General features: G+C 30.9%; 1 protein-coding gene across 1 annotated transcript in view; it reads left to right on the plus strand.

Annotated features, from left to right (window-relative positions):
* Positions 1 to 14,781, plus strand: part of SI (sucrase-isomaltase) — a gene marked incomplete at both ends in the record, with an annotated part of 121,969 nt that overhangs the window by 86,989 nt on the left and 20,199 nt on the right. Inside the window, 9 exon segments of the mRNA XM_079155080.1 lie at positions 1,733 to 1,939; positions 4,689 to 4,843; positions 9,079 to 9,224; positions 9,227 to 9,246; positions 10,563 to 10,659; positions 10,759 to 10,871; positions 10,955 to 11,080; positions 12,478 to 12,606; positions 13,300 to 13,410. Of these exon segments, the coding sequence (XP_079011206.1) occupies positions 1,733 to 1,939; positions 4,689 to 4,843; positions 9,079 to 9,224; positions 9,227 to 9,246; positions 10,563 to 10,659; positions 10,759 to 10,871; positions 10,955 to 11,080; positions 12,478 to 12,606; positions 13,300 to 13,410 (1,104 nt within the window).

Raw genomic sequence — 14,781 nt, forward strand, 5'->3', positions numbered from 1 at the left:
AGAAAAACATTTTAAGATAGAAAAAAATGATCAATAGTGTGAAACATGTTACTCAATCAGTAAAATGAAGAATGAAAACCAGCATATGGATTTGGCAGAATGAAAGTGTTAGTATTGAGAAGCAAAATACTTACGGATTTTTTGGGGGTAAATCCTGGCTACAATGAATTTAAGTGAAAATGAAGAAACATATTGCAAATAGTAAGACAGTGAGTATTATGAATTCTTGTATGTTTTGTTGTGAAGAATACAGAGAAAAGAGAAAAATAGCTGAAAATTAGTGTGGCAATATTTTTCTTTTTAATTTAAGATGGGAGAAATAAAATTAACTGATATATTAAGGCTAATGCATTTAAATGCAACATTAGTTAGAGTGGAGAACTGAGGGATAAACATTTTTGGAAGCAGAGGGATGTAGAAATGGGTGCACATATGAGATGATTCTCCTTAGATGGAAGCCAGACAGTTCACATCATGTAATAGGAGGTGGGCACATATGATATCTAATGATTATTTTATTCTTATTGTTTTCCATGAGGTGGACTATGAGAATAAGGAAAGATTTACTAGGAGGCAGAGAAGACAGAAAAATGTCATGTAGGTCAGTGTAATGGTTAATAGGTTGGGGGAATACGGTATGAGTACATCATTAGGACCAATTACACCCTCCATGATTATAGAATCTAATATATTGTCATTTTCTGTCTTCCATGGTTCAGGCTTCTCCATATTTTCCACTTTATTTTACTCACAGTCACAACCTGACTTCTGTCATTGTATTTGAATTCCACATATAACAAGAAATGTGGAAAGGTAAAGACCAACCCGATTTAATCTATTTATACATCTTTCTTTTAGGGAGCATTGGAAAGGTTTACACAACTCTTGTCAAAGAGATTTGAAAATAGCAATGAGTATATTGCTTTTCTCAACAATATAAGTTAATAAATAGGTATGTAGGAAGAATGGATTGTGATAAAGTAACTAGCATTTAGTACCAGAATTTATCCTTTCCTTTCTCTTAGTTCTAGCTTCCACCTCCTTATAAACCGGTTGGTTCTGAGGTTTGACTGTAATTCCTATTTTAAACCCTGGTCAAGATGGAATTGACAAGTCATCAAAAAGGATTAAATAGGGTCATTATAAATGGAAGAAAAGAACCTAAGCATATGCCCTTGTGATGGTTCCTATTTGTGTGTGTGTGTGCGCGTGTGTGTGAGCGCCAAATTTACTTTTTTTATTGGTTGGAGCCACTTTTACATGCAAAAAACAATAGTTAAGTCACTATTAAAAGTAAGAAAAATGTGTGATCAAAAGATGTGAGTACTGCACTTAATTTTAATAAAGACAACAAATTTGTTTTTTTAATTGCAAACCTACGACATTTCATGTTTCAGTTCCACTGTTCTATCTTTAGACTAAAATGACATTTCATATAATAATTATAAAACTTGGTGTTTCAGATTACTTTATACTTTTCCTTTGTAAGTCACACATTTGATTAAGTATAAGTCTAGGTTATTTTTAATCTAATTAAATTTTATATTTTTACTTTGAGACAGAGTATTTTTAAGTTGTCCGGTCTGGCTCTAAACTTGTCATCCTCCTGCCTCAGCCAACCTAGTAGTGGGGAATTGCAGGCTACCATTCTTAGCATGGTGTGTGATTTTTAAAAGAGTCAAATGATCCAATGCTTACACTTTCTGACAATAAACATACATTGTATTTTTAGGCTTTGTTTGCATCCAATGCACCTCAGTGTTACTTTCCTAGACAATACAACTCTTATTTAGTCACCTCAACGCAGTATTTATCAACGGGTATAACAGCTGACCTTCAGTGGAATACTGCAAATGCTAGAATACAGTTACCATCTTCACCCATCTCAACTCTCCGTGTGGAGGTGAAATATCATAAAAATGATATGCTGCAGTTTAAGGTATGTTCAATATAATTATAATATTTAACTCAGCTCTTGAAATAAGATATTTTTAATAGATAAGGTATTTGAATTTTGAATGTAATTTTACAGGATTTTGAAGGCTAATTTTATTAATTAGCTTGATGATGTTTTGATTCTACACAAAATGTTTTTTTCACACAGTTCGTAGGTGACAATTAAACAAAGATTCTCATCTTTGCTAATTTTGGGAATAATAAAACGTGGTGATTTAAAAACAAATTATTGTTAGGTAAGTTCATCATTGAACAGACTCGTCACTTGAATTTTATTATGTTAATAGATTTATTAAATATATTAAACAGGATGCTTACTATTGTCCCTAAAAAGTGGTCTACAATTTCTACTAATGCAATATAACATACGAAAGAATGATTTCTTTCAATATTTACAGTTAGCCATTATATTTTTAAGAATTCTCAGGAAATTCATTAAGAAACTTAGTAGAAATTATAAGAAATCAACAAAATGACTGGATGTAAAATAAAATCTTCAAATATATTTATTGAATTCTGTTTCACCATTTAGAAGCTGAAATTGCAGCAGATCTTTTTAGCAAAATCAAGAAAAAAATTCAAAATATAAACAAATCAAATCAAAACACCAAACACCATAGGAGCTATTGTATTGCCCATAAAGTAAAAACTAATAAAAGTGCTGATATATGTTAATAAGCACTAAAAACCCCAAATAGAACTAAATGTTATTTTATTTTGCAGTGCTGGGGATTGAACTGAATGTTATTTTAAATGTTACTGCACTTTATATATAGTTGCTTTTAAAGTATTTCCATAGAAAGCACAGTTTAATATTTTTTGAGACTTCATACAGTATCTTTTAAGTTGATCTGCAAAGAAAGACACATAGAAATAATTAAAAATTAAAAAGGAGGAAAATTTTAAAAGTTTACTAAATTGAAACAATATGGATCTGGAGCTAAAATTGCCTGATAGGTTATGGTAACAAAATGGTACAAAAGCATAAAAGATATGCTTTATGAAAATAATACATTATGCATGTATAACATATGTATATGCATAGTGCAAAACTTAATACCAAACAATGAAGGCTTGAGAAATTAATAGTGATGAGCTACTCTATTTAATAACTCATGTAGAAAAGTGTCTGCTTCAACACACTAAAAAAATTTTAGATTGAGTTGCATGTGAAAAAAAATCAAGCATAAGCCTAAAACCAAATATAAAGTCATATTTATCTTGTACATGGCTAGTAGAAGTCTTTCAAACTATAGATACAAAGGAACAAATTTCCATAGACATCCCAATTGTCTTCTATAAAATTAATCATTTTTTTACATCAATAAATAAACAGAAGACACATTTGCAGGTCAATTTAGGGATCTAAAGACTATCATGCTACATGAAGTAAGCCAATCCCCCAAGTATCAAAGTTCCAAAGGCTCAAATGTTCTCTCTGATATGTGGTTGCTAACACACAACAAGGGAAGAGGTGGGGAGGGAGGGAATAGAATTTCAGTGAATTAGACAAAGGAGAATGAAGGGAAGAGGGGGATGGGAATAGGAAAAGCAGTGGAATGAATCAGATATGACTTTCTTATGTTCATATATAATACACCACCAGTGAAACTCCACATCATGTACAACCACAAATATGAGATCTTAATTAGAATAAATTATACTCCATGTACGTTCAATATATCAAACACACTGTACTGTCATATATAACTAAAAAGAACAGATAAAAATAAATTAAAAAAGATGAAAATGAGTAAATATCTGAAAAAGATACATTTAGTTAGTAATTTCAACTCATGCAACTGAGAAGACTAAGAAAGCCTCATAAGTAGATATTTAACAGAAAGAGAAATAAAGATTGAAAATAAGACTATAAAAATATTTATACTCATGAAAAATCAAAAGAACAAAAGGCAGATTCAAAGAAAGGGAAACATAAAACATTTATTTTTATAAACATAAATAAATGCTGAAAAACAAACATTCTCATGAACAAGAAAATAACAGGACACATTCTGAGAAATGGCACAGTTAAACAATTTTGTCCTGCAAACTTCTTTAAGTGTGCTAACAGAAACCAAGACAATTAAATATATCACTAGACCATACCATCTTCTGAGACCATCATCATATATGGGGCTTGTCATTGATGAAAATGTCATTATGCGCACATAACTGTAACTAACAGCTGTCTAAAATGCTTGTAGTTTAATATTAATTAGTATTTGAGTACATGTTTCAGTGAAAATATTAATTTCTAAGTAATTCTAGAAAGTAGTTTGCCAATAGTTTCAAGGACCTTAAAAAATGTACTGAGGAAATAAAGACATGAATAACATAGCATCATAAACATTTGTTATCTGATTATACGTGTGACCAAAATATTGAAACAACTTTTGCATCTATGTGTGAAAAGATAAACACATTTTATGCTTTATTCATAAAATGGAACATTTGTCTCTGAAAGTTTTAATTTTTACTTCTTGTTTAGAAAATGAATCACAAAACATTTTTAAAAGATGCAAATTTAAATTCTCAAATTGATCCCATTTATATTTTTGCATCTTGAATGCTATATAAATGAAGTAGGCCATAGATTTAGAATAGGTATTTTATGCACAATGATTTTAAATAATCTTTTAGTAAAATTATTTAAATTATTAAATGATATTTTCATGCTGTGTCAACAATAAGGACAAAATACATCTACTTTTATTATTTCTCTGGAATAGATCTATGATCCCCAGAATAAGAGATATGAAGTTCCAGTACCATTAAACATTCCAGCCACTCCAACAAGTACTTATGAAAACAGGCTTTATGATGTTGAAATAAAGGAAAATCCTTTTGGCATCCAGATTCGACGGAGAAGCACTGGAAGAGTTATGTAAGTGATTGAATCATTTCATGTGAAAGATATTTTAATTTTAGCTTAAGAAAGAAAAGATAGGATTATTATTTTCATTGCATTTACCATGCTAGAGTAGTATCACAGTAAACGTTTTAGTTGTACTAAATATTTGCCAATTTTAATATTTTTAAATTAGACAATAAGCACACCCACAGAACTATCATAAAGGACTAGTCTAAAATTTCATTTGCATGTAAATGTGATTAATTTTTATTAATAAATATGATACTTCTCTTAACATCTAGCCTCTTGTTGAAAAGCATTATGTGTCGGTAAAAGTAATAATTGAGAATAAGTCATAGAATTATTTTATTGAAACTGTGAAAAGTTTATTTTGACTGAAATCTGAGAGAGTAAAATTTTTTATACATATATTTTTAGTTGTGAATGGATCTTTATTATTTATTTATTTATATGTGGTACTGAGAATTGAACCCAGTGCCTCACACATGCTAGGCAAGCGCTCCACCACTGAGCCACAACCCTGGTAGAGTTAATATTTTTTCTCCCAGTTTTGATGAACAAAAACTGAGATAAAAAAAAAAAAAATCTGTATTTATTTTTTGTTAGAGTAAATAAATTTATTTTTAAAATGTCTTTATTTTAGCCAAACTACAGTGTATTAAAATATATTTTATGTTGCAAGCTCACTTTTTCAATCTTTAGATGATTGGTGAATGATGCATCATCAGGATACAAATGATAGGAAAAAAAACATGTCAGTACTGACTTAATTTTGATTTTGTTTTGACAAAGTTTCATTCAAAAATAGGAGAAAATATTTTAAAAGAAAATTCTGATGAAGAGCATTATTTATTGTTATTTGGGAGGCATAACTCTCTATTAAGTAGCTTACAAAATAATTAATATAAAAACTTTGAAGTTGTCCCACGTTATTTATATTTGTTTCCTCTCCTGCAAATTTTATTTTTTCCTCTTCCTTTATATTATTCTTACAAATAACCCAAATAACAGTACATTTTTTAACACATTTTTCCCAAACACTGTTATTTATAAGTATAAAATACAAGAAATGAGCAACTGAGAGTAGTGATTGGGAAGAATTTAGAATTAAAATATTCATTGTGTTTACAGTTAATTGTAATACTGATTTATTTTTGTTGCATAGGTAGAAAAACATTTACAGTGATTATCTTGAAGCCTGGGGAAAAAAGGTTACATACCATTTCAGATTGTGCATTTGAGTCATTCTGAACTTCACATTAATTTTATTTTATTTATTTATTTTTGAGAAAAAGGAGAAAGAAGGTTTATTGCTTTGCTAGCAAAGGAGGAACATAGGGGAATTCTGTTCCAAAGGCTGTGATTCTGCCCATTAGCAGGAACAGGGGGCTTTTTTTTTCTTTTGTTACTGAATCACATTTTATTGCATATGTATACCGATTTTATTTACCCATTCATTCACAGATGAACATCTAGGTTGAGTACAGATCTCGGATACTGATAATGATGCTGCAATAGAGATGTTATTTTGACCTACTCTTTTTGCCCCTCTACTGGCATTTTCAGGATTTATCCCCTAAGTAAATTTCTTGTGTTCAAAACTTTGTAGAACCTGTATCTGTGGAATTGCATACATTTCTTTAAGATGCCCAATTTCCCCATATTACTTTTAACAGGGGGTTTAAGGAGGTGATTCAAAGTCTACAAGTCACCTGTTCTGTTGGAGTTGTAATTCACTTGTTAATTTGGGAGATAGTCATTTCTGAGATCCTCTGTTAGCATCCCCAAAGTCTGGATTACTTTGTTCCTATGATGGTGTGTACTCAGGGACAGATAAATCTTCCTAAAATGGGGAAGAAAGGTAATCCTGTTTCCCCTGAAATTAGGGAAGTGTAGAGATTAGGGAGGAGCAGAGAGAGGAAGAGAAAGAAACGTGTCTGTTTTAAAAATCAGCTGCAGTGGCAGAGCAGCAAGGGCTACTTTCAAAGCATAAAATAAACCACTATTACATATCCTCACTGTGTGGGAATGCCTAATAATAATGACCACAAAGGACTCAAGAGTACCAAATTTGTCCTGAGTCAATTTGAATCTAATCTCATAGACCTACAAATTTTCCTAAGCTCCTACATTGATAAACTCGATCTGAGTTACTGTCTTCATGGTTTTCAGAGACTGGCTGAAATACTAATTGCTAATTGTTTACAAAAAAAAGTAATCCTTTACTGTCTTGTTTGTTGATGGCTTAGCATGATCCCTGCCCTATGTATGCCTTGTCCAGTCACCTGCATTCTGCCACTGTGGACCTCTGAACTTCTCTGATGCTGACTACCTTTAACTATCCACATCCTACCTGACAGAAAAGAAGGACTTTGTGCTACTTTCCCCAACTTCACCCACTTTCAGCCAGAAGCAGCTTGGAGATATTGTCACCCATTTTCCTGTAGAAATTAACAATAATTTTATTTTTTAAACAGTTCTTGTCTTTTATACACACACTTCAGACAGAGCACTCATCTCCAAAATTTATAAAGAACTTAAAAAACTTTACACCCAAAATACAAGAATCCAATCAATAAATGGGCTAAGGAAATGGGCAGACACTTCACAGAAGATACACAGTGATCAACAAATACATGAAAAAGTGCTCATCATCCCTCATAATTAGAGAAATGCAAATTAAAACCACCCTAAGATTTCATCTAACTCCAATTAGAATGACTGTTATCAAGAACATAAACAGTAAGTGTTGATGTGGATGTGGGGGAAAAAGGCACACTCACACATTGCTGGTGGAGTTGCAAATTGGTACAGTCACTCTGGAAAGCAGTATGGAGACTCCTCAGAAAGCTTGGAATGGATCCACCATTTGACCCAGCTATCCCACTTCTTGGTTTATATCCAAAGGACTTAAAATCAGCATACTACAGTGATGCAGCCACATCAATGTTCATAGCAGCTCAATTCACAATAGCTAGATTGTGGAACCAACCTAGATGACCTTCAACTGACGAATGGATAAAGAAGTGGTGGTATTATATATACACCATGGAATATTACTCAGCCATAAAGAAGAGTAAAATTATGGCATTGGCTGGTAAATGGATGAAGTTGGAAAATATCATGCTAAGTGAAATAAGTCAAATCTAAAAAACCAAAGGCCGAATGTTTTCTCTGATAAGTGCAGGGCAATATATAACGATGGGGGTTGGTGAGGGAAAGAGAAGAATGAAGGAACTTTGGATGGTTAGAGGAAAAAGGGGTGGGAGGAAATGGGAATGGAAAAACAGTAGAATGAAGCAGACAGTATTACCCTATACATATGTATGATTACATGAATGGTGTGAATATACATTGTGTAAAAAAAAAAAAGAAAGAAAGAAAGAAAGAAAGAAAGAAAGAAAGAAAGAAAGAAAGAAAGAAAGAAAGGGGGATATTAATGAGGCAGGATAATGGAAAAACAGGCAAACTGGAGAAGTCCTGTGCAAACTGGCTGAATTTCCCAGTAAATTCCTCAGCTCTGTGATCTCAGTGCTCAATGGGTGCTTCAAGAGTCTTAGTTGAAATTGATTTTATTCTGTATGCTCTTCTACTGCTTTTTTTTAATTTTATTTATTTATTTATTTATTTATTTTAAAAATTTTATTTATTTATTTATTTTTTTAATTTATTTTTTTATTGTAAACAAATGGGATACATGTTGTTTCTCTGTTTGTACATGGCGTAAATTCATACCATTTGTGTAATCATAAATCTACATAGAACAATGTTGTTTGATTCATTCTGTTATTTTTTCCCTTCCCCCACCCCTCCCACCCCTCTTTTCCCTCTATACAATGCTTCCTTCCTCCATACTTGCCCCCCTCCCTAACCCTAACTCTAACCCTAACACTAACCCTTCCCCCCCCCATTATGTGTCATCCTCCACTTCTTCTACTGCTTTTTAATTGTTCACTTCAACCATGATAAAAAAAGTTTCTTGTCTAAAGATAAATACATGCAATTACATTATACTTCTTAAGTTTCACATATGGGTATGTGAAACATATTTCACATGTACTTCATAACTTAACCAAAAGAAAAATGTGTCAGAATAATAATCTATATCCATTTGGTACCTGGTACAATTAGGAACATAGGGAAAATTGTTTGTTTTCAGATCATCAAGGAAAGAACCACCATCATTATTTGTGATACTACTTAGTATGAATTTTTTCAGTAGTTGCATTGTTTTCTTTTGTTTTCAGTTGGGATTCTCGTGTGCCTGGATTTGCATTTAACGACCAGTTCATTCAAATATCTACTCGTCTGCCATCAGAATATATATATGGTTTTGGGGAAGTGGAACATACAGCATTTAAGCGAGATCTGAACTGGCATACGTGGGGAATGTTCACAAAGACCAACCCCCTGGTGTAAGTACCAACATGTAAATACCTTATGAGGCAACGAAATTCATAATTATCATTCAGTTCTTTTCTTTGTAAATTGGTAGTTCAAGATTGAAGTACATAATGAAAAAGGGGCTAAAGATTATTAGATCTGCTATAATGATTTTCTAAAAAATAGACAAACAAAATCACCATAAAATACAAGTGAAAGTAGAGAATAGAAAATGACAAACATTAAAACTCCAGATTGTGATCCAATTCCTTAACACTTTCAACTGCACAGACAAGAACATGCTGATTCGGTGTTCCTGGAAATTAACTGCCTAGATTCTTCTAGTTTTTTCTGTTACTTCTGAGATAATGATTTGATTCTGATTTTTTTCTTTTTAACCCCAGCTGCGGTTTTGCATTTTTGAGACCAAACATCTTTACAGAATGTTTTTATAAATTCATGACTTTCCCCAGGGTTCTGTCTCATTTATGGTACATTGCATGAATAACAGATGCACTGTAAAAAAAAAAAATATATATATTAATTATAATTGTCCCAAACATATTATGAAGAAAATTCATGTTAATAAAAACTAGCATATTTTAATTTTTCACATATATGTGTTCTTAAATTCTAAAATCAGTAATGGAAGCAAACACATGCATAATTATTACTATTTTTATTGTGGCGTTCAAACAACTTTTGCTTTTATTATGATAGTCAAAAAAGTTTTATTTGTACCATATTAGTCCAAAGGATAATGGGGTTTTATTTATAGAAACTTGAAAGAATGCTTATCAAAATATATTTAAGAACTCTTCAACATTAGTATAGATATTATTTGATTAATATAACATTGATTCTCAAAAGAACTTTTACATGTCAATAAATTATTGAGAGTCAAATGGGGGACAATGCATTAAAAGTTTTATAAATGTAAAACATTTTATTTTTATAAACACTCATCTTCTTGAAAGTTTGATTATTTCATCACTTAAACACTTCTAGGGTATTTTTTATGGAACAAAAATTGCTAGTTTGCAAATAAAATGAGACATATAATCTGTGGTAAAAAATCCAATTAATGTCAATGGCATTCTACATCAGTCAATATGGCAGTTTTCAATGGGTATTAAATGTGTGAGGATTAATATGTATGCTTTCTCTAAAGCAGTAATATAATTGTTCAAAGAATAGAGAGTGGTTTCCTAAGAGAAATAGGTTTATTTTAATTCAGTCATAATTTTTGTGGAACAAGGCTTAATCTTACAACAAATTTTAAAATAGCATTGAGTAAATTCATGTTATTGTTATTAAGTATGTATTATGCTTTCTTTTAAAATTTCAGTATAAGCTTAATTCCTATGGATTTCAGCCCTATTATATGGCTCTGGAAGATGAAGGCAATGCACATGGAGTTCTTTTACTCAACAGCAATGCTATGGGTAAGACAAATTTTGGATTTCTTCTAAAATATGTGTAACTTTTTAATAAACTAATATTTTCTACTTAGATAAAAATGGTATATTATTTTGGATTTCCAGATGTTACCTTCCAGCCAACTCCTGCTCTAACTTACCGGATACTTGGAGGGATCTTGGATTTTTACATGTTTTTGGGTCCAACTCCAGAAGTTGCAACAAAGCAATACCATGAAGTATGATTTCGTATTTATTTTAGAAAACATTTTTTCATATTACAAAGTAATTCTCTGAGTTCACCCATACAATTTTTTTAAAGGTAATTGGCCAACCAGTCATGCCACCTTATTGGGCTTTAGGATTCCAACTATGTCGTTATGGATACAGAAATACTTCAGAGATTGAGCAACTATATAATGAAATGGTGGCTGCTCGGATTCCCTATGTATGTATATCAATTTTCAAGACATTATTAAATGTGAAATGTATAAATGTAGAATGAAATAATTAAGCACCTTTATGCTTTAAAACATTTTAAGTGTTTGGTAATAATCCTTAGTTTTTAAGTAGTACCTTATGAATTGAATATGATATTTTAATAATATCTTTATCATATTGATAAAGGAGAAGGTATGATACCATTTTTTCTTTATTCCCCTTCATTTCTATAACCTTAAGTTATATCAGTCAGTCCATGCACTGACTTTAATTGCATAGGTAGTCAGAATCATTTCAAATTTTCTCATTATGTTAGAGTAAGTAGCTGGGTGATTTTAGCTTTGTAATAGATAAAATTATAACATATGTAACAGAATGTGAGACTTTATAAAATATTCTCTTCCCTCAATATTTGGAAAATCAAGTATTCCATAGTATCAGTCAGTATCAGTCTCTGTAATTTTATTTTTAGCAATTTTATGGTCTACCAGGGATATTTCTGATCATACTTAAATATTGAAATGTAGAAGGCTGGTTATATAAAGCTCATTTTAAGAATAACTAAGAAGGACCTCATTATAAGACACTGTACTTATGGTAGAATCCAGTGTTACAATGGACATTACTGTAGGGAGATTTATTATGTAGTCTGATCATACAGAAATATGCAAGTGGTAATTCCTCATAAAAGAAGGGTTTTCTTCATTACCTTCTCTATCAGTGTTTTTTTTTTTTTTTTTAAGAACTAGGAGAAATCAAGTTTATGTCAATCATCAATGTAAATAGCAAATTAGATTTAGGGTAAATCAGAGATTCCATGAAAATATTCAAATGGGTTTGTTTACATGTATTTGTAAACATTTCTCTGTGAACAATGTGAATGTTTATTTAAGCTGGGCTATTATTTCAAAAATGACAGCTACTACAGGGGTTACAATAATTGACAAATTGGTGTCCCTTTTTATTGCCAATTTTAGAATTATTTGAAATTATCCAATATTTCTTTTATAGTTCCCAAAAAGAGTGCAATATTTGTTTATGTGTATCCTCTATGAAATCCTAGTTTTTCTTTTAACATAGTTTCATTGTGCCATGAAGCCTTTTACCTTTTTGTTTTTCTATTTCCTTTGGGAGTTATATAAAAACATACTGATTTAGAATTTTTACTTCCAAATCAAATTTACTAAGTGAGCTTTTGACAAAACAGAATATGTATGTAAACTTGTTTTTAGACTATTTTATATCTTTACATGCCACTTTTATTCCTTGAGCATTCCATTTCTTGATTAATCCTCTTCAGGGTCAACTGAAGCAGGACTGAAGAACTTTAACAAGCATGATGGATTATAATTCATTTATACTCATATATTTTTTACCCCATTGTTACTATCCTCATATATTCAGGATGTTCAATACACAGATATTGATTACATGGAAAGGCAACTTGACTTCACAATTGATAAAAATTTCCAAGACCTTCCTCAATTTGTTGACAGAATAAGAGAAGAAGGAATGAGATATATTATCATCCTGGTTGGTATTTATTTTTACTTGAATCTTATTATCTTGGTTTTATTAATTCTCCCAAAGTGACAGTAGGAAAGATATTTCAAAATAAGAATATATAACTTTGGCTTTTACTCCCAATCTAAAGATTTCTTCCTTCAACATTTCATTGTATTGACATAGACTACACCAAGTACCATGTGCTTTTAGGTAAATCCTTAGAGTTATATGTCAAAGGCAAACTGTTTTCTAGTGACCATCCAAGCTACAAAGTAGCCTCAATTTATAGAAGTTTTAAAAAGCATGGTGCATTTTTCTGTTCTTATACAATTTTCAAGCAATTCTCTGGGATTGCTTCTGAAGCTTTTCACATTTAAAATGTTTACATCAGGTTAGTAATACTATAATATTTTATCAATGTCTTATAGGGAGCAGGCGAAAGATTTAGGAACCTCACCAGAGGAACCAAAGCGTAACAAAAAGTACTAATAAGCTTGCTTGACAACATAGCTAATGGACTTTCAAAAGTTCTTAGGAGTTTTCTTCTGAGTAATTTATAGGACAATCTGTCTATGGTACTAATGATTTTATCCTTTATCTATGGAAAGCACAGTCATATGCTAATATAATAATGGGAGAATAAAGTGTTTCACAGTAGCCACCCAGGTAGCTATACTTTTATTCCACATGCATGTCATTTATGTTTAACTTTAATTTTAGGACCCAGCAATTTCAGGAAATGAAACAAAGCCTTACCCTCCATTTCAAAGAGGATTGGAGAAAGATGTCTTTGTCAAATGGCCTAATACCAATGACATTTGTTGGGCAAAGGTACTAAATATTTTGAAATAAAATGATTATGAAAGTGCTATTTCATTGAAAACTTCCATTTAAATATTAAAACCATATTTAGAATGGCAGATAAACAAAAATGTAAGGGTTTAATAAGTAAGTAAATATATGTACTTTTTGAGTTCAACCCAATTTATTAGAGACAAATAGTTCATACAAGATGTAAGACCAAATCTCAGGCTTATTTTAAAATTGTATTTCATTATATTTCTTGTCATCTTTTTTATTTTATTATGGAATTACCATTATTAGAAAGGCTGCTCATTATTCTATGCCGAAAGAGTCACTTAAGTGTGTGTACTTCTCTTAAAAAATATCTCATTAATAAAATTAAAGCTGCATTAAAGAGCTATGCTTGTATTACTCACTTGAACAATGAATATTATTTACTCAACTTTTTGTAAGTGAAAATATGCATATCTGAATATATTAATATTCCAGATAAAAAACTGATTTGGTTTTCCTATAAATCAAGTAAGAAAAAAATCTGATAATAATATCTAGACTAATAAAACCCACAAAAACCTGTAATGGGAAACATAATTCAATACAAAATGAATTTCTTTTGTCTTGGAATAAACTAAGATATTAGTGATAAAGATAGTGAGATTCACACAGTCTATACATTAATCAGTTGTATTAATCAACATTAATTGCCTGATTTTGATAAGTATGTTATGTTAACATCAGGGAAAGCTAGGCAAACAAGTATATGAACCCTAGATCATTTTTGCAGCTTTTCTGTAAGGCAAAAAAGGTTGAAAAATAAAAAGATAAAAATAAAAAAAATAGATAAAATATTATCAGATTAATAGAAGGTTAAGAAATTTGCAATACAGAATATGGTGTATTGGCCATCAAGGAAGATCTTTCCTACTTTTTTCTACCTTCCTGTATATTACTTTAGAGCACTATTCCTTAGAAATATTTAATCTTTTTAAAATAATTACTTTTTTGGGGAAGATGATTCACATTTTTTTATATGAAGCTTTCTAGCTTTTTCAACTGAATTCAATTCCTAGAACTTTCAGCATGATTGAATTTAGGCTTTGTCTAGTGTATTTTTTACTGGAGAAGGAGAAAACATTGGTAGACAGTGAGGCAGGGGAGGTGGGACAAAAGGAAGGAAAGATTAAGTACCAACTCTGAAAATTAATAGGACTCTTCAAGTCAGCATATCATCATTCAATCACATCTTCAGCTTTTCAAGTAAAAAATACTGTTTATAGTTTAAATTCTGGGGTAATTCTAGAAATAGTTCTAATATCACATTAAATTAAGGTTGGTAAATGCTTTTCATATTATTTCTTAACCAGAACAATTGCTTACATGTGTTGTTTTCTAAATCAC

Source organism: Sciurus vulgaris (assembly GCF_902686455.1).
Source record: "Sciurus vulgaris genome assembly, chromosome: 10".
In the NCBI taxonomy this organism is placed as follows: Eukaryota; Metazoa; Chordata; class Mammalia; order Rodentia; family Sciuridae; genus Sciurus; species Sciurus vulgaris.